The following is a 27,177-nucleotide window of genomic DNA, read 5'->3' as shown; positions in this document are numbered from 1 at the left end:
ACCCATACTAATAAAAAAAAAAATTTAAAAAGTAGTGTATTAGGCAACATGCTTGGTGACCTGGAGGAAGCTTTCTGCAATACCATGGCTTTAAGCAATTGTTCCCATTGTTCTGCTTTGAACAAATAAGAACTTTCCTTCCCCATTCCCCTTTGACCCTTTAGTCAAAGGCTGACTAAAAGAAAAGTCATGGTTATGGGAAGGCTTGAAAGAAGAGGGAGTATGTCCCCACAAATGGAGACCCTAAACAGTGAATAGTTTTCATGCGAAAGTGGCTACCCCAGCCACTGTTTCTTAAAGTAAAACTTCACAACTTCAAAACACAGAATAAAGAATGGAAGATTCTTTAGGGGCCTTGGAGATGTAGAACAAGTTAAAGAGTTTTAGTCAGTACTGCAGCAATTCTTGTGATTCATCATCAGGCTTTCCAACACCAAACAGTGATAACAAAGGGACCTACAGTAGATGATAATCTTGGTACCACTACTATGGTACACCACTACCCCCACTACTGTGAGGGTCTTCCAACATGGCAACAGTGGAATTCAAGCTAATGTTCAAGAAAATAAGGCAACTCTGAACTACATAACCTGCATCAATAAAGTTTGATTGGTGAGGCTAAAAACTGTAACATGGCAATGAGTCTCATTCAGTTTATGATGCCAAGAATCTTTATTTATTTAATGATACAATCATATAGTCAGATGTGAAGCATTATCAGTACTATTAAAATGAAAATACAATTCTTGTCCTGGAGAATAAAAAATTTTAATCGCACATACACATTCCTACACAGAAATAGTTTTGAGTTTTAAGATTAGCTGCCTTCAAATATTGGATTTGTTTGGACCCAAGTGACAAAACTAGGACCAGTGGTTGTTAGTTGCAAAAAGGCTGATTTTAGCCCCACATGAGAAAAAACTAGCAATTAAAGCTGTCCAAAAAAGGAATGGGTTGGAAGACAAGGGGACAGAGATCATTTAAGGTAATCAAGCCCAAACTAGATAATCACTTGTTTGAGGAAGTATTATAGACAGGATTCATAATTTTGTTAGTGTTTAAATTAGAAGACCTGGGGGCTCTTTCTTATTTTGAGATTCTATGATCCTATGGCCAATGTCTTATAATAAAGCAGGTAAAGAATTGGTCTTAAAAGAAGGCAGGTGAATTTCCTGATGTTTTGGAATTGTTGAATAAGTATCAAATGTCAAATTTAAAAGATATTTTTAAAAACTGAGGAAACATGAATAGTATGAAATCACTAAATTTTTCATATATATTTAAGATGTTATGAAAACATTTACACATACATATATGCACATATATTTCTACATATACATATAAAATCACAAAAGCATACCTGCCTTTAAATAGATTCTTAAAGAGATAATGAATTTTCATTTTATAAGTTAATCATAAATCCAAATCTTTTATAATTTAAAATACTTTCCTTCACACACAGACCTTTTAATTAAGAAAGCAGAATTGCATGCAAATTAATCACATGCCATGCTAGAAAAAGCAAAAGAAGTTACTATTATTAAAATATCAATTGCAGTATTAAAATCAGCTTAATTTCAAGTTAAGTGCTCTAAACACTTCCCTAAAATATAATGATCTGGTGATATTTATGGAAAAGCACTTGACAAATAGTAAAAGTATTTTACAAATCTAAGTGGTAAACAATCAAGTCTTTCTGACCATTTTTCAGCACCACATCCTTGCTTTCCAACCTCTACCTTTGACCTAAAATTCTAGCTGCCATCCTAAGCTTATGACCCACTCCTTTTCCAGCCTGGGTTGCCTCTCTTTAGGTAGCCTGAAGGACTCCTATTCTTGGAAACTCAAAATATTGGTGATGAACTAAGTTTGGACCCCCTAATAGGCTTTCTAGCAGTTTAGAACTCCCAAACTCAAGCAGTTCAATAGCTTCAGCCCTGAATTAAGAACAGAGATGATACTACTACATCAGGTGATTATCAGCTACCTTTTTACCATTAGCACAATTGGCATTTCCCCCATCAAGAAGCCCATTTAGGTTTCTACAAAAAAAATCTGCTCATCTGTCCTTTTAAGAAAAACTTTCATAATTAATTATAAAAATTAGAGTAGCTAAACCTTATTAGCTACATGAGTTGAGGCAGGTCATTTAATTTCTACACAGTCCAGGAAACTCCCCTTCTATTGCTCAATTGCTCTTCATGTCCCCATAGACCATTGCACACCAGGCCCATCCATCATCCACTATTTCCTAAAATCTGTTCATATTTATTGTTTCCATAACATTATCTATCCATCTCATTCTCTGCCATTCCCTTTTCCTTTTGGCTTCTTCTCACTGGTTTAAATATTCCTACTTCAGAACTGATAAAACTGAGGCCCTAAAAGATTCAAGGACTTAATTTATAGTTCCATTGACAATAAATAGTCAGGACTCAGAAGCATGCCTTCTATCACTAAGTTCTGTGTTGTTCCCACTACATGACACCCTTAGAGACACTGAGTTAACCTGCTGTTTGCCTGTGGCCCAGCATTCTCAAATAAAGCCACAAAGTACATTTTTTCTGCCTACATTTTGAAATGTAGCTTATTTAATAGCATATGCACATCTTAAATACACAAACACATTCTGAATTTAAACATATACAACATTTAAATATTTGTCATTGTTTATACTTTATATTTTATCTTTAAATAGATATTTTATAATACTTATATTTGACTGTAAAACTACATTAAGGATGATCTAAAATCATTAATTACAATTTATTACAATACTGAATAATCTGAAAGTGTCAGTTGCACAGCTCCAAAATGTTCAATTAAATATTCTCCTTCAGATTAAGATTAATGGAACTAAAGGCCTTCAAAATATAAAGCAAATTAATTATACTTTCAAATACTTAAGGAAAAACATTTTTTAAAAAAATCATTCTACAAAAAAAGCCTTAATTTTATATTATGTGTTCATGAATCACAAACTACCAACCTACGACAAATTTAGAACAGGAAGAAAAAAAACGATTTTTAGTGTGTCCTTACTGAAATCAAAGATAAAATTTTCAATTAAGAATTTCCTTGGGTTAAAAACCTAATTCTAGTCTTTAGAAAGAAAAAATATTGTTAGAGCTACTTAGTTCAAACATTTTGGAGGAAGATCCAAAATAAAATGGAAAACAATATGAAACATTATTCATAAATTCTAAATCAAAAATCTGGTAGCAGGTAGTTATAAAAAAAAAAAAAGTAAAGCTTCAATCTCAACAAATACTGAATAACTAGAGATCAAAACAATTTTTAACAATCTATATTTCAAACCACATCATTTAATTAAATATTTTTATTATTCTCAATCACTTTTTATTAAATGCTTCCAACAAACGCAACAGGTTCAGGAACAGATTGATGATATCCAAGTATAGGTTGATGGCAGCCAATATATACTCTTCAGGGGAAAGTTTATGCATCAGTTGATGAGTATCATAAATGATGAATCCACAGAACAGAAGGGCTCCCATTGCAGAAAAGATTATTTCCACTAATTCATTATTATAGAAGAACTATAGATTAAAAAATAAATGTATGTTAGTTAATATTTGAGAAAAGTATTTTCAGATCTTAAATTACTTGCTATAATTAGTAGTTATTTACTTTTAAATAATCACTAGTAGCAATAACATGATTTTAAAAAAATCTTAAAAGCACATAAATTCCAAATGTAGAATAAAGTATTCTAATTTCTTACTTTATACCATATTACAATAAATAAAATTATAAAATAACATTGACGATTAATTTACTTTTTGTCTGAGATTTGGCAAGACAATTTAGAATTCTACAGCAGTATCCCAGATGTATTTCATTATATTGTTTTGTTTCATTGGGTACTCCTTTCCATAGATCCCAATCACAACCTCTATATAGTGGTCCTTGAGATGTACTACAGGTGAACAATTCTCCACCTTGCAAACAATCTGATGATAAATTCCAACTTGGCTCAACTACTTTTCTGACAATGCACCTATTTCATCAAGCCCATCTTGAAAGCCTTTTCAGTTTGTTAAGAATTTGCATTCTATCAGCATAGTCTTCAAGAACACAGTACTCCAAACCATCTCCAAACCAACGAGATATTTGAAAACTTCTTCAAAATGTAATATTTTACTTTTGCATGCCAAATGTTTTACTTTGAAAACTGACAATCCAATTCAATTGAGATTTCCTAAAAGATGTTAGGGGACTTCATTATCAATGATTCTACTAACTCATTCACCCATTTATTTTATTTATACACACACTGACAACTTACAATGTGAAAAGTCCTATGCTAAATGTTCTGAAAATAAATAATACAAAGATAAATAAAGTAATCTCTACTCTCAAGAAACTTAAAATCTAGTAGGGAAAATAGGTACAAAAATAATCGTATTATGGGACAAGTACTTTTAAGGGAAGTTCAAGATAAGTATATACAGGTTTAGTCCTGATTTGATTAGAGAAGGTTTCCTGGAAGAGGGTCCATATGAACTGGCCCTTTTAGGATAGTCAAAAGAATAAAGGGCAAGATTTTCACAAAAAGAGAAAATGGCAAGAATAAATTATAGAAGAAAATAAGCTGTGTCTAGAGACCCATGTGTAATCTAATTAAAGGAGAACATGAAATAAATGTGAAGTATACTGTAAAGAAGTAGAACATAAAATAGAAAGCTAAATTGAGATTAGATAAGGGGAAATGAGTAACAAGCTAATAATTGTTTTATTATTAATTTGATAACATTAGGAAAACTGTTTCAGAACAGTAGAGTGACATAAGCAAAATAGTACTTTGGAGAGACTATTGTAACTATGGCATATAATAATGAAAGGTATCAAGGAGATACTGGAAACAGGAAGAAATCAACTGCAATCACACAGCACAAACCAGGGTGGCAATGAAATGGAATGGCTAAAATGCATTCAAAGTGCTATAAGAAATTTGAGGAGGGAAAGGGATTTTAATCAGGTAGGCTTTATATGATGGATGGTCAAGGGCAGGGTATCTATTTTAGGGTGGGGAAAGGTATATCCAAAGGCACAGAAACTAAAAGGCCAAGATAAACATTGGAAAAGAGTTTAGTTTGAAATATATTGAACATATGGGGCTGTAAGGATATGAAGAACTGAAAACATAGAACTAGAGCCTAGCGGTGAAGTTAAGGACAGAGTAGAGACATGATTAATTAATTAAATAAAAAATGAGAGAACCGGGGGAAGTCTGAATGAGTAGAGACTGTTTGAAATGGAATGAAAAGGCAAGATGTGACAAGAGAAAGAAAGGCACAAAGGAGTAATAATTAGGAGACTGTGGTCCTTTGAGGTGCCATGACCCCATGGAGGGTTGGGAGGAGAGTCAGAAAGGTAGATAGGCGCTCCACTGTTATAGACATTTTCATACTGTATGAGAAGAGGTCGAGGAAATTTAACCAATAGATGGGTTAAAAAAAAAGTTTGGCAGGGCAAGGGCAGCCTGGCACAACAGACAGACCCAAGTTCCCATCTGAACTCAGGCACTCACTGGTTATGAGAACCTGGGAAAGTCACCGAACCTCTCCTGTCCTCAGTATCTCATAAGTAAAATGAGGATAACAGTAGTACTCATTCCACAGCCTTCACAAACATTTAAAACTTCTATGTATGTAAAAGAGTATTAGCTTTCATTATTACTGTTTACTCTTTGAATGTCTATTATATTGGGTTTCCCAATTTGCTGAGGATTAGATCAAAACTAAACTGGCAACATGTTAATAGGATCAAAGGTGAAATCAGCAGAAAGTGCTAACTTTGAACAGAAGGAGAAAGTCAGTCAGCTGGAGATCTACTAAAAGTAGTAAGAAAAGGCAAACTTGAAAATGATTTCTTCATCAGGGTAGCACAGGTTCCAAATATATAGCCTTCAGAGACCAGGTATCTCTGATGTCAGTCTGGGGCAACAGGTTACAGAAGTTAAAATTTTCCTAAAGGACAGAATAAGGCCCAACAATTAGCTAATGAATAAAGTAAACCAACGAGGTAAAAAAAGGATTGAGTCAAGATTAAGTTATGACTTTTAAAGGCCAGATCCACCAGAAAGATAAAAGAAATTATTGTTAGGAAGTGAAGCAGAAAAATCCTTGGTGGCTAAATAAGGAAGTGCTTTTCTCAGCTAGGGGGTAGAGGTGAGGCCAGTACTCAATGGCCACTGAGAGAAAGTAAAAAAGGGTGACTTAAAAGTTCTTGCAGAATGACTGGTAATTAAGATAAAGGTGACTGTGACTGGCTGAAGACTTCCATAACTTTGTATTAAAAGAACTAGAAGAAAGTCTCCAGTCTGTTACATAAATCCTTTTTAGAGACTTTATTAAAAAAAAAAAAAAAAACAAGGACAAGAATCACAAACAATGAAAGTTCATGAGCTGGGATCTCTACTAGTGAAAGAAGTACCGATAGCAATGAAACCACAAATCTATTGAGGCAGATAAAGTAGATATTTTCCTCCTGTAATTAGTGATAAAGGCCGATCAAAATACTTTAGGATTCTAAAAAAGGGATATGTGTTGATTTCAGAAGCAAGAGGAAAGGCAAAACACTGAAAATCTATTCAAATCAATAGCAAAGAAAGAAAAAACTGGCATAAAAACAATAACAGCAAGAAACCAGCAGGGGGAGCTGTCAAAACAAGTCAATGATGAACAGAAAATTCTGTTCTTGGTCCTCATCTCTTTATAATCTCTTCCTGGGCAATTTCAAAGCCATCTATGGTATCAATGGATGATTCCCAAATCTATAGCTCTATCTCTAACTTCTCTGAACTGCAGACTCACATTGTAGATTGCATAGAGGACCTCTTTATTTGAATATTCTGGGGCCAAAACTCAATTCAATAAAACTCAATTGTGATTATATTTTTCTTTTAATGTTTTGTTGATGCCTTTTATCTTTATGTCATAATTATTTCTCAGAGAAAAAAATTTCCCCTTCGTCCCTTTATACTAAACATTTCTTTTATAATATGAAACAATAAGTAAGCAAAACCCTAGATACTGTGATCATACTTATATCCCACTGCTCTGTCATAAAGGGATGTTTCATTAGCTGTTCTCCAAGACCCTCGTTATTTCTTTTTCCATTGCTAAAAATTTGGATTAAATCACATTTTCATTCTATTTTATTCTCTATTGCTATTCTTTTCTCATTTAAAGTTCACATAGTCCAAATTCCCAATCTAGATCCTGGTGACCTCTACCGGCTGACCCCCAGATCATTCCTCCTTCTTTCTCAATGAGTCAGTTTCTTGTTCAGCCTTTCTCCATACTTCCCGCCTACTTTATCAAGGGCAAAACATAAATGTTAGTATTTTGATACTTTAACCTCCTAGCTCCTGAATTTACTCAACTCCTACAACTTACTCACCAATACCAGCTATCTAGAGGGATAATCACCCCCCTTTGAGCTTACCATTACATATAAGTGCTTTACTTATAGGATCAAGAATTTTAAATTATTTTATCTAGTTAAAATCATCTATATTTCTATCCCTTTTTAAACCTGTTCTCCATCCTTTATATGATCTTTGATCCCTGTACTCCTCTTAGAACTTTGTCAGGCCAGGAACCCTGCTCTGGCTACATTCTCCTCTCTTCCCAAAACTTTATCCTTTGGTGAACTAATTCAACTCAGCACTGTCTTCTCTTCTTAAATCTCTTGCTCACCTGTTCTATTACTGCTCACATTATGCCAAAGCTTGACATCCTCCCTACCCTCCCACTCCGAGTTGCTCCCACAGAAGTTAAATGGCAGACATCAGGCAATTGGGATTGAGTCCACAACAGATTTATACTATCTTGTCTCAACTGAGCCTTCACTGCTTGAGATAATCCTGTTATTTTTCCCTAACCTATCTTATCTTCACACATTTATATTAACCTAGTGGACTCTTGAAATCTGCCACATTATTCTCTCCTCTGTCCACCCTCTCAGCTGGGGCCCTTGTTTCACATTTCACTAAGAAAAGCAAGATCATTAACCAAAAATTAATTCTTCCCTCATCTCACTATTTGTCACATCATCTGTTTTCTCCTAGTTTTCCCTCTCTACACTTTCTCTCTTGGTGATTTCATCAGATTCCACAGAAGTAATTATTATCTTCAAGTAGGTGACAGCCAGACTTCAATTTCCAAGCCTGCCCTCTCCTGAACTCCAGTTCCATCTCACTAACTGCCTACTAGTCAGGGTCTCAATACAGCAAAAACAGAAATCTCAATACATTTTTCCACCCCTAATCACCCATTCTTCTGAACTTTATTTCTTTCAAGGGTGCTACTATGCTTCCAGTCATCCAAGTTTGCAATCTGAATGTCTCCATAATTCCTCATTCCACACACATGATCAGTTGCTAAATGCTGTTGTTTCTATGTCCACACTGTCTCTTGTATTCTTTTTTCTCTTTGCTATATCATCATTCCATTTCAGGAACAAGTCACTTCTCTCCTGGACTGCTAAAATCATCTCTTATTTGATCCTTTCTTCTCTAATTTCTCACCAATCAAATTCATCCTCCACATAGCTACAAAATGATTTCCCAAAAACATAAATCTGACCATGTCACCTCCCTACTAAGCAATCTCTACAAGTTTCCTCTTAACTCTAGAATTAAATATAAACTCCTTTGTCAGACATTTGATACTCTCCATAACCTGGCCATGTAAAGGGCAGATTTCTGGAGAAGTATACTTGAACCAAGGTTTTAACTCAGTGAAATTAAGATAACGATTCTCTAGTTTACATATACTTAGTACTTAATATAGTTCTACAAGATTGACACCTATGATGATGTACTTATTATAGAGTATATAAGAGCCAACAAGGATGGGACAGAGACATTCCATCTCCCACCATCTTGGTGGCTGGCCTGTCCTCCCTCATTTCTCCACTGAGACAAGGCCAGTTTGAAGGGCCTCCAGAAAGCTAGCCGGGCCCCAGGCGAAGGAGACAGATTGTGAAGGAGACAATAAAGATTTTGGACTTTATTCCTGACTATTCTTGTGGCGATTGACTGCTGAAACCAAAGCTGGTCCCGAGACTTCCAGAAAGCTAACCAGAACCTTACATGGCCCCTTTCTCTCTTTCCAATAGCTTTACAATCTGTTCCATGAACTTTGCAACTGAGCCATAAGGGCTCACTCTATCACACATAAAATGTCTCATCTCTCAACTCCATGTCCCATGCTTGCAATGAACCTTCTCCTCAGCTCCATCTCACTAATTCTTTCTTTGGGTGAGATGGAGATCCACCAGGTCCTGAACAGCTCTCCTGAGGTAAGGTCTTAGCCCAACTCTATGTCCTACAGGTCCATCGACACGAATAGCTTAACAGCCTAAGACAATTTTATCTTAGAGCTACCTCATACTAATTTGCAATTTCAAATGTGAAATTTTCAGTGCACCTTGAAAAACAGCAAATGCTACAAATAAAGACGATTTGTTGTTTTATAGGTTGTCTAGACTTTAAAAAGTGATGGGGGAAATGTTAATCATGCAGATTAAATGCAAAAGTGTGTTGTGGCAACATTCTCTTCCCAACAAGTAGTTAAAACATTTACCAGCACACTGATGTCTAAGTACTCCTAGACCTTGCCATCTGCTTCTCTGAAACAGCCTCGACACTTTGGAGGCATTTCCATAAGCATCACAGCAGAAGTCTCTTATGTGTTGTCTCCCTTAATTAGAGGAGATCTTTGAAAGGAACAGGGATTGATTTTTTTTTTTTTCTATTTGTAGCCCCAGCATTTAGCTTAGTGCTTAGCATACAGTTAGTTTACTGAATATCGTTTATTTCTTGATTTCCCTCTACCTCCGCCTCCATCTGTTAGTGTTCATCCTTCCAAAACATGGTACTTATTTTGTATATATTCTGCAAATATGTATATATGTATACTTTGTCTTTACCACTAGAGTAAGCTCTTTGAAGGGACAGTTTTATTTTTGACTTTATATTCCTAGTGCTTAACCTAGTACCTGACCCATAATATGTGCTCAATAAATGTCAATTAATTTCTTCTGAATTTTCATTTATGTTAATAGAATCTATTACTAATGTACAAATTCTCTAACTTACTTCTGACCTCTCTCTTCATATTCAAACAGTTGTAAAAATAAATAGGAATGACAGAGAGAGATGAGAGAGACAGAGAAAAACAGAGAGAAAGACAGAGAGAAAGCTTCTGCCAATAGAGTACAGGCCCCACCAAGCCAAAATGGTTATCTTGGTCACAGATTAAAAGTCTGTCCTGTGAAGATTAGTCTTAATAACAATTACTACTAGCATTTATAACATTTACTATATGCCTGGCACTGAGATGAGAGTATTCTAATTACTATCTCATTTGATCCTCACAGCAACCATGGTAGGTTAAATGTAATTAACCTGGATAAATTCTTATTAAATTTGATAAATTTGGATAGGTTCATAACTGGATCTCAGAATAATAAAGATTTTTGGTTTTTTTGTTTGTTTGTTTTTTGCGTTAGGTACTCTTGAAAATTATCTACTAAGCTAGAGGGCTTAAGATCTATATCTGTGGAGGGCATATCCGACACTGATAAAATCAGCTCTCTAAAATTAAAGTATATTTTGAAATTAATTTTTTTAAATTCCATATAATATTTTAAAGATCCTGCAAGAAACCTAAAGAACAATACAATGATGTTGATATTATCTTGGTTGAATTATCAATACATAATAATAATATTATATATAGCACTCTATGGCTGGCAAAGCACATTACTGTCTCAACTGATCTTCACAATAACTCTACAAAATAAATATTGTTACTATCTCCATTTTACAGAAGAGGAAACAGGCAAAGGTTAAATGACTTTCACAGTTAGTAAAGTGTCTGAGACTAGATTTGAAAAGAGGATTTCCTGATTCCAGGTTTGATGCTCTATCCACTGCACAGCTTCTTGATAAAGGAAGATATTTAGCACACTATTTCAATTGAGACTTTAATAAAATTAAACATAAAACATTCTGGTAATTTAATAATTAGAAAATTTCATGCTAATTTATCATTCAAATTATTTTCTTATAATTAAATTAATTACTTCAGTTATTTAGTAATCATAACGGCCAACATGAGGCCTTACTTTTTCTAAAGAGACTATTAATTACAAGTATTTTATAATAGTATAAGTAGTATGTATCATTTTATTAATATGTCATGATATTACACAGTGGATAGGACACCACTTCTGAAGTCAGGAGGACCTGAGTTCAAATCTGGTGCTCAGACACTTAACACTTCTTAACTGTGTGATCCTGGGCAATTGCCTCAGAGGGAAAAAAAAAAGTCATTATACTTAAGATTACTTTGTAATGATCTATTAGGAATTATTTTTATACTTACTGTTTTACAAGAACTTACCCTTAAGAATCCTGACAAGAGCAAAATAAGCAATAAGGCGAAAAGTCTACAAAAAGAAAAGCATTAGTAAATTAGATTTTTCACAGTATAATTTCTTTGAGATGCAATAGATACATTTTAAAAATAATTGTTTTTTGCTAAAGAATCATTTTTAAATCTATAACATCATATTCCAACATCAACATTTGAAATATTTTTATAAGTAATACGTATTTATTAAATAGCTACTACTTGCAAGGATACTAAATATGGAGGCAGCTTTAAGATGCATGTCCAAATGGCAACCTATTCTCAGATTTCTTTGGGTTCATTTTTTCCTGTCCTCTCCAGCAGATTGCCCTTGTTATCTAAATGCTCCTTCCTCTCTAATTCTGATTCTCCCTTTTTAATTATTTCTCTACTAAAAAGGAATCAGATGGAATCAAGAGAAAGCTAGTCCCAGCAATGTAATGTTGAGCTACAGACAGGAACAGACTTTTGTAAGCCTGCTAAGCAAGAACCAAGGGACTGGGAAGAGACAAGGGGGAATAATATGTCTATTTGGTTCCCTTCAGACTGTAGGAAAGAAAGAACTTTAAAGTCCAACAGTGTCAGTGGGATGAGTATATGCTCACGATATGCATGTATTCCATTATTAACCTCCCTAAATTTGGTTCTCCTTTTCCCATGGATACTGTGTCCATATAAACCTGGGAGACTTGGAGGTGAGAGTATTAAGGAATTATATTATATTAAGGAAGTTCAGTAGAATGGTGGGGAAAGGTCTGTTCTATTTTATGCAAGTTTAGTCTGAGATGCTTATGGGACATGCAGTGCTTATATACACAAATATATATATGTGTGTATATTTCAAACAAGAATGGAACTAGAGACTAGGACTGGATATAATGACGGTGATATAATGATACTTAGCATTAATATAGCCTTTTAAGAATTGTGAAGTCCTTTATAAACATCTCATATTCTCACAATCACCCTAGGAGATAGTACTATTATAGTACCCCTTTTATTTTCATAGCATGCTTGTAGACAGAAGGGAAAGAATTAGAAAGGGAGGAACAAAGGAGACAGGAAAAAATGGGTTCAAGGGAACCTAAGGAGGCCTGAAAAAAATGAAGAAATGACAGAATAACATAAAGCATTTAAAAGATGAGAAAGTAGGGGAAAAAAAGGAGGAAATATTGGGGAAAAGTCTTGATTTCCTCAATAAGTAGGAAGCAAGGATCTCAAGTAGTAAGACGAAATAAAAAATTTAGAACAGTTGTTGTGAAGAGGGAAAGAGAATCAATTAGAAAAGAGTAGAAGGACTATCTGGTTGCAATGAGGGCCCAAAAGAAATTAATCAACCAAGTATTTATTAAATGTCTTTTATAAGTCAGGCAATAAAAATTTGTAGCAGACTCGGTAAACATGGCTGAGTGCCTTCCTCCAGCTTCTGTCCAAAGTACTGTGAGTAGAATGGAAAATGAAAGATGGTGGAATTAATTCCGGGCTAGGATTGGTCAAATCTAAAGCTGCCATAGAGAGCAAGAGATTTAAGTTAAGACATGGGAGAGTTAAAATAGTTCATTAAAGGACTAAGATTAGGAAGAGAAGGTAGACAGAACAGGGGGTGATAGATAAGAATCACATCTTTCCCAACAAAGTCAAAGTTGGGAAATGCTTATCTACCCAATTGGCTCAATGCCTTGATCCCACACTGACTGAATAAAATGCTCTACCATGAATTGAGATAAGCCCATAAAAGACCATTGTTCAAAGTAGCAATGAAATAGATTATGAAACAACAAAAAGATTTTTTTTTCTTTTTGGTTTAATTTTGTAAAGAAGTTAGTTAATAGATCTGAAATAAAATTTAAGAATGCCCCAACAATTAGCTAGGTTAAGTAATCTACTTTTTAAAAATTTAACCAACTAAATTAACTTGCTTTCTCTAACATAACAGAAATCCTGTGGTTGCTTTGATGTTTGTCCAGAGTTCTAATAAAGCTAATTTCCCTTAGCAAACAATCTCCAATTTTCCTCTGAAAAGAAAAAGAGAAAACTCAAAGATCAAAGATACTTCCCTCCATTTTAGCTTTTTCTCTACTCAACTAACAGAGTCAGGACAAATTCTTTAATATCATTTTCTGCCATCTATTCTGGCCTGACTCCCAAACATAAAAGTAGTTTCCCACTGATAAGGCTTTCTTCTATTGGATGGAAATATCCAGAGCTTTCAGCATAAAAAAACTTAAATATGTTTCCCACTATTGCTTATACAATGCAATAACAAAATAAGAAAGAGACACATATTTTATAGTTGAGAATAAAACCTACCCTGCTCCAAATTTGCTGAAATCTCTCTTGGTTTGTAACGTGTATAGAGTCAAACCAAGAAATACTGCAGTAGCCAACACAAAAGCTTGTAGAACGACATATACATCATAGAACGTCACTGTAAAATAAAAACATTTGAGTTGTTCAATGAACACGGTACACAAAATATATCAACGACAGAACAGATCTAGCTTATGTTTAACAGAAAGAAAAGCTCTGCATGAGCTGCTGCTCTTCTCCCACTCTCTGCTGCTCCTTTTATAGTTGTCAAATGATAGCTAAGACAATGGAGTAGTCATACTACCAACCCTGACTTGAGCAGGATCATATTAGCATTCCACTGTGCACTCAGAGACTATCTCAGGACTACCTAACTTTTTAACAGAGGGCCAATAATTTAAAATGAAATATTTTGTACCCCAAAATATGTAAGAATTAATTCTTTTATTCAGGGATTAATTATTCATGTTTGTTCTTTGGCCTTCAATGATTCTTGGTCATTTCTGTACTAATTTGAATAGTCATCATGGACTAAAGAAAGTGAAATGAAAGCCTGTCACTTGTGGCTTATTATTAATAACAGTGAATTAAAGAATTCAGAGGAAACCTATGCTCTTTCCTAATGCATTCATTATCTTTCCATCTCTCTCCCCCATCCCATTCATTTTCTACAATCAAAAAATCATAATGGGCAGTAGGATAGAATTTTGAATCTAATTTCTCTGGTCTTAAAACAAAACTTCTTCCTCAAGCCTCTTGAGATTGATAAGATCCTGGGTAACTAGGTAGGATTGGCAGAAAAAGCCTGAAATACTGCTGAGATTACTCCCTGAAGCAAGCAGGGAAGGACTAAAAGGGATTAGCTCAGCTTTACAGACCCTTAAAATCCACTTTACTGTACCCAGTCAAAGAGTCAAGTTATGATATCAAGCCTCCCCGGGTTAAATTTCCCCTATAAATCTCTGTCTATGGCCTATGCCATCTTTGCCGAATCCCTTTTGAGTTACTCCACTGCCAATCACTTGTGATGCCTTTCTTCTTACTTCTCCCTCATATCTCCTGCTATCTTTCCTCTCATCCCCTCCTCATACCCTGAGATGGCTTTCTCCTTGTATAGCTAATTAATTTTTAGGGTGCTACACTCACCTATGAATTTAGCCTGACAGGCAATAATGTACTCACACCTTATGGGGTACTTCCCTTCTCCTGAGGAACTTGTCTTTTCCATTGTTAATTGTTAAAACCTCTTTCCTTGTTTACTATATTATCTCCCAAGTCTATTTCATATTTACCATTCCTGGGGCTTATTTTGTCTTTTCATTTGGTCTCTAACCTCTTAGCAAAGAGAAAAGCCCTTATGAATTCTTTATATGTGAAATGCTACCAAACCTCATCATTTGGTGTCCTTATATCATTCTCACCATTTGATGTCAATTGCTCTCCTCAATCTCATCAAGGTCTAGCTTGAAATATTACAATTTATATATATATATATATATATATATATATATTAAAATCCTTATGTTGTTTTGTCTTCCTAACAGCCTTCTAACTTTGTTTAAGAGATAGGCAGAAATTACCCTAATTTTATAGATGTGGAAATACATAGGAAAAGCAGTACTCCAATTCCTTTGACTTCCTTATATTCTGCACAGCCTAATTGATTAACCTTTGATTCATTTCTGGTATGTTTTGATTTATCAAGTCTTTATATAATATCTATAAAGACAATGCTAAGGTTTAGCCAAGAGTACCCTTTTTTAATCTGAAAAATTGTTATTACAGAAAAAACTGATTACTTCAATACCATATATCAAATAATTACGGCTTACCTGCTACAGCAACAGTCAAAGATTCCAAAAGTGTCTGAAAAATAAAAAATTGTGAACGCATGAAAAGTTTATTTAGTTTGCAGAATTATTGCTTGGTAAAGTACTTTAAACTGAGTAATGGATTATCTTTTAAGTGATCTGCATAAAAATGAGGAATGTCAAAATACACTTTAAAAATTTATATAGAAAAATAAAAGGTGGTCTTTCCCTTTAATTTATACCTTCCTTTTACCCTTATTAGGCAGGCTACAGGAAGGAGTCTGAATTAACTTGTCCTAAGTAGGACTTTGTGGCAGTAGAATATCAAATTCCTTGCACTAACAAAATTAACATGACCCAACGGTTATTGCATCCAATCATCTAATCAGAAGGCTGAGTTATAAATGTTATTTTTTTTTCTATAAAAGAACCTCTTGGTGTCCTACTTCTTGCTAACTCCTTTCAGGAAACTTAGCCCACTTCTCAAGCATCACAATGGTAAGGTTCATTAGGAATTTAGCCCCATTTTGTGGTGTCCTCCCTCTTGTTAATGACTAGTTCCCTAAGGAACTTAGCCAGAGTTTTATCCCTTTTTAATTGCTAACCCCCACTTTTTGAACTAAGCCTGCTGCCAACAGTATAATAAAATCTTTGCCTCTTGATTTGGAGATGGTATAAGCCTACAAATTCTCTTGAGATACCTCACCCCATCAACCCAAAATTCCAATATACTTTTGGGGCTCAACCCCACGCCTCATCATTTGGTGGCCCATATGGAGAAAATCCTAGAATGCCAACATATTTTTGAGGAGCTCAGCACTTCTGCACATACATACTCCATTAGTACTTCCCAAGGATAGAACACTGAAATAATTTTTTAGTTCAAAAGTGAGAAATTTGCTTAGCTTTGTAGTAAGACTAAAGGAGAAAAAAAAATAAATAAAAAACCAAATCTAAATCCAAGCTATCAAGACTTGAACTCTCAAAAATTAATACAAATTACATAGCTGAAAAGAATCTGAAAGATAATACAGGTCCTCCCCTCAACTGAATGTCAGAAGAGTTGCTGTCATACATCTTATCATGGCAGAGCCTAATCTCCTAATGCACAGGGCAGTGTTCTTCATCAAAAATTCTGGAATCAAGAAAAGACCAAAGAATTCACTTTTTCTCCTAAAGGCATATTAGAAAGTCAAGCTAATGGAAAACAATTTTTAAAAAATCAAACTATTTATTCAAAAAGATAAAAGGAGCAAAAATACTCACAAATCCAAAGAGCAGATACAAGTTAAGAGGATGTTTATGCCTGTTTAACACCAACGCCAAAATCAAACCCAAAGATCCAAGGAGAGATATCCACATCAATGCAGGGCTATATATAAGAAGAAAATATTTGAAATTTAAGGCCCTGAAATTTTATATCAAATTAATTAAAATGTTACTAAACATCTAATTTTAAAAGAATGTCTTTGTTCAAGTACCAACTGCACTCTAATGTGACAAGCTCTTTACAAAGGACTATAGAGCGAGAGTTGCTAGGAGGAATGTTGCACAACATGTAAATTTCATCCTTTCTTAACACAGATAAGGAAACTGGGACTCAAAGGGTTAGAGTGACTCACTCAAGAGTCATATAGGTAATGAGGGCAAGAATCTAAACTCAGATCCTAGGACTTTAGCTCTTAGTAGCCAAAAGTTTTCTTGAAAGTCTTTTTTTTAAATCTGCATAGCTTAACAAAAAAAAATCCAAATACCTGCCCATTTTTAGACACAGGAGCACTGTTTGAAAGATTTATAAATGTTATAAATGTTTAGGATCAGAGCAAATGGGTTGTACTTTAAAAAATCTTTTGCAGCCTTAGATCACAATTGCATTCAGTGAAGAATGTTAGGAGAGTTGAGTCTGAAACTTATAATAAAAAAAAATCACAAGTCTGTAGCCAAAGCTTTCTGCTGCTATGTAAGAATTTGCAGCAAATGAATGTAAGAGTGTTATCGCACTTTAGGAAACGACCAGTGTGGAAAAAAAACAGAAACATAGAAAGATCTATATGAATTAATAGTGTAACAGTTTATACAAGAAAATATCGCAATTAAAACTATGTAAACAGAAACACCAAAAAAAATTAAAAGTAGATTATAAAGAACAAGCATAGCTTGAAAGAAGAAACACAAGGATATATTTCCATTCATACCCCACATTTGTAAAGGAGGTAGGTTCACTACTGTGATCTGTAGCATTGCAGATATTTTCATGTTTTTGCAATGTATTGGTCAGTTTTGCTGATTTTTTTCCTTTTTTTATTTTGTCTTAAAAAATAAAATATGTCTAAAATGAGGTTAATCTCTGGGAGGGGAAAACGAAGACATCCTGGAAAAATCTTAGTGATGTACTCTTGCTCATTTAACAGATCACCCCTTGGTCATCTCAACTCATTCATTTATTTTCAACCTCCTTCCCTTTTTCTTATAAATATATCTTTGTCTCTCCAATCCTGAAAAACTATCACTTGATCCTTCCATACCTGCTAATTACGGTCCTATATCTCTCTTCTGCCTTTTGTAGTTAACGTCCTTGAAAAGAACATCTACAATGCCTATCAACTGGGGAGTGGCTGAATAAGTTATATATAGTATATGAAAATAATGGAATATTATTGTTCTATAAAAAATAATTAATAGGCTGATTTTAGAAAGGCCTTTGTGGAATAGAGAAATAAGGTGAAGAACTTAGAGGAATGTATGAATTCTTTTTTTCTGTATTTTATTTTAATTATTTCTGTGTTTCCCTTATGACCTGTATAATAATGTGCAGGCCCATATTTACTTGAGCCTTGGCCAGCTATAAGCATATTTACTTAACTTGAGCTGATGACATTTATCAGTATTTGACATTTATGGATATTTAGTCTATTAGCTTCACCACTATCTGCTTGATTAAGCCTGAAGGCCTGATTTTCTGTTTTCCTAGAAATCAGGTGATTTCCCGGAAACAGAAACCTTCCATTCCAATTTCTCCAAATAGCAACAATCAATTAGATGCTTCCCCCTTCCCTTCTCAATGCTCTCTTACTTGTGATGTAATCGCTTGTATAAAAGCTGTATATGTGTACTACTTCTTTACCCCTCCTACCATAAGCTTTCTCTTTCTTATCTCATGATAGGACGGCTCATCCTCCAGAGGTTTTAATAAACAACTTTTCTGCTTTCTACTGAATGATCTCTGATCAGTCATTCTGGGTAAGAGTCTTCTACATCCCTCATAGGCCTGTAAAGATTTATATCCACTGAAGTTGAATGAAACAAGAACCAAGAAAACACTGTACACAGTATCAGCAAGATTGTACAATGATCAGTTATGATAGACTTGGTTCTTCTCAGTGATCCAAGGCAATCCCAATAAACTTTGGATGAAAAATGTCATCTGCATCCAGACAGAAATATGGAGACTGAATATAAATTAACACATGCTATGTTCACTTTTTTCCTTCTTTTTTTCCTCATGGTTTTTCCCTTTTGTTCTGATTTTTCTCTCCCAACATGATTCACATGGAAATATGTAAAAAATGAATGTAGATGTATAATCAAAAAATGCTGTTTTACATGTAAGTGGAGAAAAATTTTTTTAAAAGGCCATCGACAGCAGGTACTTGTTCTATCTCTTTTTTTTTTTCCACTTTAAATTTAAATTCTTACATTATGGCTTTTGGTCTTATTATTCCATCAAAATTGCTGTTACCAAAGATATCTTAGTTGCCAAATCCTTCAAACACTATTGGTCACTGTTCCCCCCCTTTTTTTCCCTAGTAAATTTGTTTATTTTAATACACACTGCTTTATGAATCATGTTGGGAGAGAAAAAGCAGAGCAAAAGGGAAAAACATGGGAGATTGAAAAAAACAGAAAAAAGAAGTGAACATAGCCTGTGTTGATTTAAATTCAATCTCCTTACTTCTTTTTCTGGATGCAGATGGCATTTTCTGTCCAAAGTCTCTTGGAATTGCTTTGGATTACTGAACCATTGAGAATAACCAAAGCTTTCATAGTTGATCACTGCACATCTTGTTATGTTAATGTAAATCTTTCCAGGCCTTTCTAAAATCAGCTTGTTCATCATTTTTTATAGAACAATAATATTCCATTACCTTCAGATACTACAACTTGTTCAGCCATTCCCCAATTGATGGCCACCTACTCATTTTCCGATTCTTTGCTACCACAAAAAGAACTGCTAAAAACATCTTTGCTCATATGGGTCCTTTTCCCTCCTTTATGATTTCCTTATCTCCCCTCCTGATACTTTCTTCTATCTAGGTTTTTGGAATGATCCCCTCTCCTGGAACTCTTCCTATCTTCTTCCATTTCCTTTACTGGATTCTCCTCCAGATGGCTAAACCTCAGTATTCCTCAGGTTGCTGTCCTGGGCACTTTTCTCTTCTGCTCTATTTCAGTTAGTGATCTCATCAGCTCATTTGAATTTAAGTACTATCTCTGTACTCATGCTCCTCAAATCTACCTATTTTGCCCTAAACTCTGATGACTTCCAACTTTGCATCTCCAACTGCCATTCACACATTTCAAACTTGTATGTCCAGCAGACATCTTAAATTCAACATGTTTACAATGGAACTCATTATCTTTTCTCCAAAACCTCCTCCCCATCTAACATCACCATTACTCTATAAGGCAACATCAATCTCCCAGATCCCTCCAGCTTGCATCTTAAAATCACCTTGGATTCCTCTCTGTTGCCAAGATGTTGATTTCACTTTTGCAGTACCTCCTGAATACAATCCACTACCCTGGTAGATTATCGCCTCATACCTGGATTATTGCAATAGCCTCGTGGTGGACCTACTTGTCTCAAGTCCCTCTCCACTTCAATCCAACCACCATTCAATCACTTTTCCTAAAGTACAAGTCTGATCTTATCACTTCCTTTTATTCAATAAACTCCAGTGGCTTCAATCAAATACAAAATGTTCTGTTTGTTATCCAAAACCTTTCATAACTTAGTCCCTCCCTTTCTAGTCTTCTTACAACTTACTCAGTGCCATATACTCTTTGATTCACTTTCACTATCTTCCTGATGTTCCATGAACAAGACACTCCAATTTTCTAAATGCCCCTCATGTCTAGAATGTTCTCTCATCTCAGCCTCATGGCTTTCTTTGAGTCCCCTCTAAAATTCCATCTTCTATGGGAAGCCCTTTTCAACCTCTCTTAATTCTAGTACCAGCTCTCTTTTAATTACTTCCCACTAATTCTGTATATAATTTGTACAATTTGTTTGCTTGTTACCTTCCCAATAAAGTTGTAAGTTCCTTGGGGGTAGAAACTGTCTTTTGCCTCTTTTTACATTCCTGGTGCCTAGCATAGTACCTGGCACATAATAAGCACTTAATAAAAGTTTGCTGATTGATTAAAGGTATAAGTTATTCATATTCTTTAATCGTAAGTTTAGGGACAAAAACAAATACTTAAAACAACTGCTGGAGTCATTGATTTCCATCCCAATAACTCTCCTTTCAGAAGAGAACATGTACCAATTAGCAGTAACTTCCACTGCTAAGTTCTGTGACAACAGATTGGACATTAATCTTAAAAATTTACGTTGCTTTTACATTTTACTCAGTATTAAAAGTTAATCATTATGAGCTGTGAAATAACACGTTCTCTGGTTGCTAACTAAAAATAATTTCAATCTAAAAATTTTTCACTAGTGTAGCAGCAAACATGGTATTAGGCCAGAGGAAAAAAACAACTCTAATGTATGGAATCTTAACCTCTCCAAATGGATTTCGATTAAAATAGAGCAATTTCACTCCCTAGTGATAATGCTTTAAGAGTCTGAAAATGGTTCAAAGTCATCAGTATCTTACCTTTTAGATATAAATATTTGTACATTATTAAAGTACATAAAAATTGATGATGTCACAGTAGTTAAGAGAACTTGAAGAAAAACAATGCTGTAGACTTTCCGCAGAAAACCTGTTAAAGAAAAGATACATTTTTACTTCTTAAGCACACATAATAGGACAGCAAAAACAAATTTTATTTTCTTTTAGAAAACTGCATCTCACCAAATGCATTTTATTCTAGTAGTTTATAACTGACCCAATTCTTAAATATCAAATTTCAAAATGGATTTAAAAATTCTAATTGATATATAAATCTCTAAGAAGCTTCATCTTTAAAAACAAAACAAAACAAAACCTAACTCTTTTGAGAGTCGAGAATGTCAACATTTTCATTCCCCAAAATTATTAGCAAATGAAGTCCAGGAGAGGTGGTGGGGATGGCTGACTATCAGCTGGCCTGGGACTCTCTTGTTCTTTGCTTGGTCAAAGGCTCTTCACAATTACTCAGGTTGATGGTAGCCATCCCCACCAATTCTAAGCTACAACTTTTTCCTCACTTTTTTGCTTTCCTTTCTTTTCTCTTGTATTTTCTCAGTACTGATGTTTTGCTCATAATTTTTGGCATTTTTATTTTTTTAAACAAAAGAAGATTTTGTCAGCTTAGAGAGGCTCCTTTTCATCTTATTAGGGAAGTAACCAGTCAAGCAACCAATTTTCATCACTTCTAGACTGCTAGAATCATTATTATTCCCAGCTTTATAGCCCCCCAATGAATTTCTTTTTGCCTACTAAATCCAGAATACTGGCAGACAATTAAAAAAAAAAAAAAAGTCAAAGGCTGGGCTGTGCATAACAAAAGTTTCACTGTATTGTGACCATGACTCATGACCTCTGTTCAACTCCAAAAGTTGAGAGATACCTATTTAGCTCTCCACTGTTGGGTTTTTCTTGCTTTCTTGTTCTGCTGAAGCTGGCTCAATTTCCTACCATCAAATTCAAAGGACCTGGATTCTAGTCCCACTTACCATTAATTAGCTATTCTTGTATAAAAGGGGTCAATAGTAGCTGCTTTGTATTCTCTCAGAATACATAAATAGAAATGTGTGAAACACTTTCAAGTGTTCTACAAGTAGTTTATTAATGTTGTTTTGCATGTTTTGATTTTCAATATGCTAAAAACTGTTCTACTTGATTTTATTTTCAGGAAAATGTACCTAAAAGGTGAGGACAGATTAGGGCTTTTTGGCCTTAGCTCATTCAGCAAAGTATCTTCTACAGGGTGTACCTGATTTAGTACATCTTACAGCAGTGCAAAGAATTATGCTGGCAAAATCAGCTGACAGTAAGGATGAGGAAAAACTAACAACCTTCCTTACTGTTCATAAATTATGGTAAACAAAAGTAACAAAATATTATTACCCTGTAAGAAAAGACAAAAGGGAAGGTTTCAGAGAAATCAAAAGACCTTTATGAACTGATGTAAAATGAGCAGAACTAGAACAATTCATATAGCAATAACATTGTAAAGAAAAACAATGATCTCTAGAGGATTAAATAATAGTTATAAAGCATGCTCCCTACTGCTAGTCAGTGGGTGATAGATGCAGGATGCAAAAGTGAACATGGCAAATGTATAGATTTGTTTTACAGGATCAGATTATAAGATGTGTTACAAAAACTTTTGCCTTCATTTATCTATCTAGGAGCAAATGTTTAAAAATTTAAAAAAAATTTTAGGGGGAGAGAAAGAGAAGCAAGCTCAGCTAATAGAATTGACCCATACCTCTCCCAAAAAGAGAAAAGAGTCTTTGAAGCCTTTTTTAAAAAATGCAAAGATGAGAATACAAAGAAATTCAGAAGAAAGCATAAATAAGCAGAGCACTCTAGAAAGTTATATGTTGAAATACACACATTTTAAAAGGCAATAGATATTTTCATTTTCACATTAAAACAAAACAAACCATTACTTATTGCTTACTGATGGCAATGCTATGTCCCATTACTTATTATTATTACTTACAGTTTAAAGCAAACTAACCAAGTAGATTCTAATTTTAAAAGCAATTTTCTATGGGAAAACACCATCATTAACAAATGTCTGAGGGCCTAGCAAGCCCTGAGTTAATCAAACAATTCTAAATGCCTCTCCTTATTCCAGGGAAATCTGAAAGGAAAAGACATCAGTTCTAAGTTTTTTAGAAAACTTTAAGAAATGCATACCAGTCCAAACATATTCAAAAGGCCCATTCTAACATGACAAGTAAATTATGTTTAATTGACACTACTGCTAACATACTTGTTTCATATGATTCCAGTGTGTACATTTATGCCTGTTCTATGGTCTTATTAAAATACAATTAACACTGGTAATTGAGTATCCTCAGGAGTTGAGGTAGTCATCTTCTCCACTGTCCTTTTTATGTATTTCTTATCTCTTTTCTTAACAGTTCCCCCATGTTTCTCAGTATTCCTTTCTATTAACTTTTTGTTCTATTTGGTGAACTGAAATCAAAAATTGAGTTTTCTAGTATCTGAAAAATTAATTTTCCAAAGATAATTGTGAAATAAATGTCTAAGCGCTTGTATTTTATTATTACTTTCAAAAAACCAGAAAGCTTTCTAAAATGAAATGGATGCCTCTCTTGAATGAAACTTGACTCTGGACAAGAGGATCTGAGTTCCAATACCATTTCTAACACTTCTTATTAATATCTATGCTCCTACAACCTTGAAACCTATGTCCTGTAGGGAAAAAGAAAGATCAACTTAAGATCACATACAAAAAAAATTTTCAAAAGAGAGAATTGTATTAACAATCCTATATGATGACCAGTTCTGATGGACCTGGCCATCCTCAGCAACAAAATCAACCAAATCATTTCCAATGGAGCAGTAATGAACTGAACCAGCTACGCCCAGAAAAAGAACTCTGGGAGATGACTAAAAACCATTACATTGAATTCCTAATCCCTATATTTATGCCCACCTGCATTTTTGATTTCCTTCACAAGCTAATTGTACAATATTTCGGAGTCTGATTCTTTTTATACAGCAAAATAACGGTTTGGTCATGTATACTTATCGTGTATCTAATTTATATTTTAATGTATTTAACATCTACTGGTCATCCTGCCATCTAGGGGAGGCGGTGGGGGGTAAGAGGTGAAAAATTGGAACAAGAGGTTTGGCAATTGTTAACGCTGTAAAGTTACCCATACATATAACCTGTAAATAAAAGGCTATTTAAAAAAAAAAAAGAGAGAGAGAGAGAGAGAATTGTATTGCTGTTTAGGCATGTTCAACTCTTCATGATCTCATTTGCAGTTTTCTTAGAAAACATTTCCTCCACCATTTCATTTTACACTGCCATTTTCTTCTCCAGTTCATTTTACAGATGAGGAAACTGAGGCACACTGAGTGAAGTGACTTGCCCAGGATCACACAGCTAATGCCTGAGACCAGTTTGAATTCAGGAAGAGAAGTCTTCCTGACTCCAGTTCTAGCACTCTATCCACTTTGTGTCACCTAGCGGAGAACAAGAGGGTAGATTCCTGCGGGCACATATGTACATACACATATTTGTAAGCTGGTGTATACTCATGTAAATTTATGGATATACATGCATGATATAAAGCATACACATATGCATATATACTTAGTGATTACTTATAGGTATGAAGTTAAAAACACATACGTGGAATACACGTAACGTGATTGTGCCTGTATAATCTACAACAGATCGCTTGCTGTCTTAAGGAGAATGCAGGGAGAAAAATTTGGAACTCAAAATATTGCAAAGGTGAATGATGACAACTATGCTTATATGTAATTTGGGGAAAAAAACGATTACGTTTAAAAAAAGATGTACATGTGACGTATGTATGCATTTACATATGCCAATATTCATAAGCTATATGTTAAAAACATACATCCGGCGCATAGGCGCTGACAGACTAATTGCTAACTAAGCACCTGGGGATACGCGGAGGCAAAGGACAATTCCGGGACTCAAGGAGCTTTCAATCCAACGGAGGAAGGGGAAGGTAAGAGGTAAATAACTGCGGACACTTCTCACATAAACAAAAGGGAAATCTTTTCACCAAAGAAGGAAAAATTCCGCCTACACAAAGAGGAAGTAATGAACCAAGGGAAGGCATCCGAATGAATGAGGGATAGGGTGGGCCTTCCAGTGGGAGGGAGGAATTTAGCTGGGATTCCTGGAAGGGAGCTAGGAGGCAAAGAGGACTGGCGGGACGAGACGAGTGAGAGGGACATCCAGGGAAAATCAATTAATTGCATTCATTAGTCGCCTCTGTGCCAGCGCAGCGCGAGACATAAAGATAAAGATCAATCCCGGCCCGCAAAAAGCTAACAGTCTGATACGGGAAGAGAGGCCAGGAAACAACAGTTAGGCCACCGAAGAGATGATTAACAGAAGGTGGGGACAAGCATTAACGAGGGGGGGGGAAGGGGAGAGCTTGGAAGCGGGGCCCGGTTTAGGCCCAACCCCCTCCCCGCCCCCGGCGCCTCTCCCGCAGCCCCTCCCCCCCAGCCTCCGGGCGCAGCCAGGGCCGCTTGCAGGAGCCCGCCGCTCGTACCCATTCGGATGTGGATGCTGGTCGAAGCCACGCTCGGACCGTAGTTGAAGTCATCCTCTAGGGAAGAGCGAGAAAAGCTGACCTCCGGGGCGGCCGGGGCGGCCATGGCGGCGGCGGTGGCGGAGGCGGCAGCCGATGCAAGCCAGACAGGGAGAGAGGAGTTCTGCCCCCCCCAACGTCCCGGCTCCTCCCACTGCGGGGAAAGCGCCTCCCGTGACCCAACAGCCTCATTCTATTTCCGACTTCCGGGTAAAAGCACGGGAACCCTGAGCAGCCTCGGAGCCCTGACCAATCCAGCCCAGAGTAATCGCTCTCTCCTTCCCTGCGGGAGTCTGCCCGCTGCCTTTCCCACGGTCGTCCAGCAGGCACCGATGTGACGCGACGCACAGGGCGCGATCTGCAGTACAACAGTACACAGTAATCCGCATTTATAGGTGGCCGGTTTGCTAAGGAGTTTCCGAATTATAATCCACATCTTTCTCTAACGATCCCTGTTCGTGTGCCCTCTCCTCGCCTCCCAGCTTCCTTCGGGGCTCCGCTAAAGCGCCCCCCGCTGTCCCTAGAACCCTACTGCCCGGCTCCGAGATTATCTCCGGATTATCCGGATCCTCCCTACAGTTGTTCCTCTCCGCTAATTCCCGTCAGGCTCCAGGACCGCGGCCGCTGGAGGCTTCCTCCCAGACTGCGCCCAGCTCCCCCTGCGGGTGTCTTGTTTGCATGCAGGCGTTTGCCTAGCCACCCGCCTTCAGTACACTGTACGCTGTGAGGTCCTGAGTGCTGGGGACTTTCCTCTGAGATCATCTTATTTATCCGGCAGTTTTTTTCTACAGATAGTGGTTTAAATACGTTCCCCTCTCTCTCCCTCTTAGAGGGTGGTTTTTTGGAAGGAGGGTCTGTTTTTGCCTTTCTTTGTATCACCGATTTTTAGCAGGGTGTCTGGCACATGACAGATCAGTAAATGCTTGTTGACTGACTGACTGACTGACTGAATGAAAAAACTTTTATGATCTTACTGTGTAGGAACACACAGCTAAGCACTGAGGATAAAAATATTAGTTATCGCTTCTCCGTTGTGACTTTCCACATCATATTCTCGGTTGGCATAAGGAATTAAATGGGATTTGGGGGGAGTTTTGCTGAAGTCATA

General features: G+C 35.8%; 1 protein-coding gene across 1 annotated transcript; it reads right to left on the bottom strand.

Annotated features, from left to right (window-relative positions):
• Positions 1-648: 648 nt before the first annotated feature.
• On the bottom strand, positions 649-26,719 carry TMBIM4 (transmembrane BAX inhibitor motif containing 4). The gene is made up of 7 exons (XM_031940864.1): positions 26,031-26,719; positions 21,454-21,562; positions 16,838-16,943; positions 15,593-15,626; positions 13,761-13,878; positions 11,442-11,487; positions 649-3,560 (listed from the first exon to the last, which is right to left on the bottom strand). The coding sequence occupies exons 1-7, from the start codon at positions 26,134-26,136 to the stop codon at positions 3,354-3,356; spliced, it is 726 nt and encodes a 241-aa protein (XP_031796724.1). The 5' UTR covers positions 26,137-26,719; the 3' UTR covers positions 649-3,353.
• Positions 26,720-27,177: the final 458 nt, after the last annotated feature.

Source organism: Sarcophilus harrisii, chromosome 5 (genome assembly GCF_902635505.1).
Source record: "Sarcophilus harrisii chromosome 5, mSarHar1.11, whole genome shotgun sequence".
NCBI classification, from domain to species: Eukaryota; Metazoa; Chordata; class Mammalia; order Dasyuromorphia; family Dasyuridae; genus Sarcophilus; species Sarcophilus harrisii.
The sequence above is the reverse complement of the archived record's forward strand: the minus strand, read 5'-3'. Positions and strand labels throughout refer to the sequence as shown.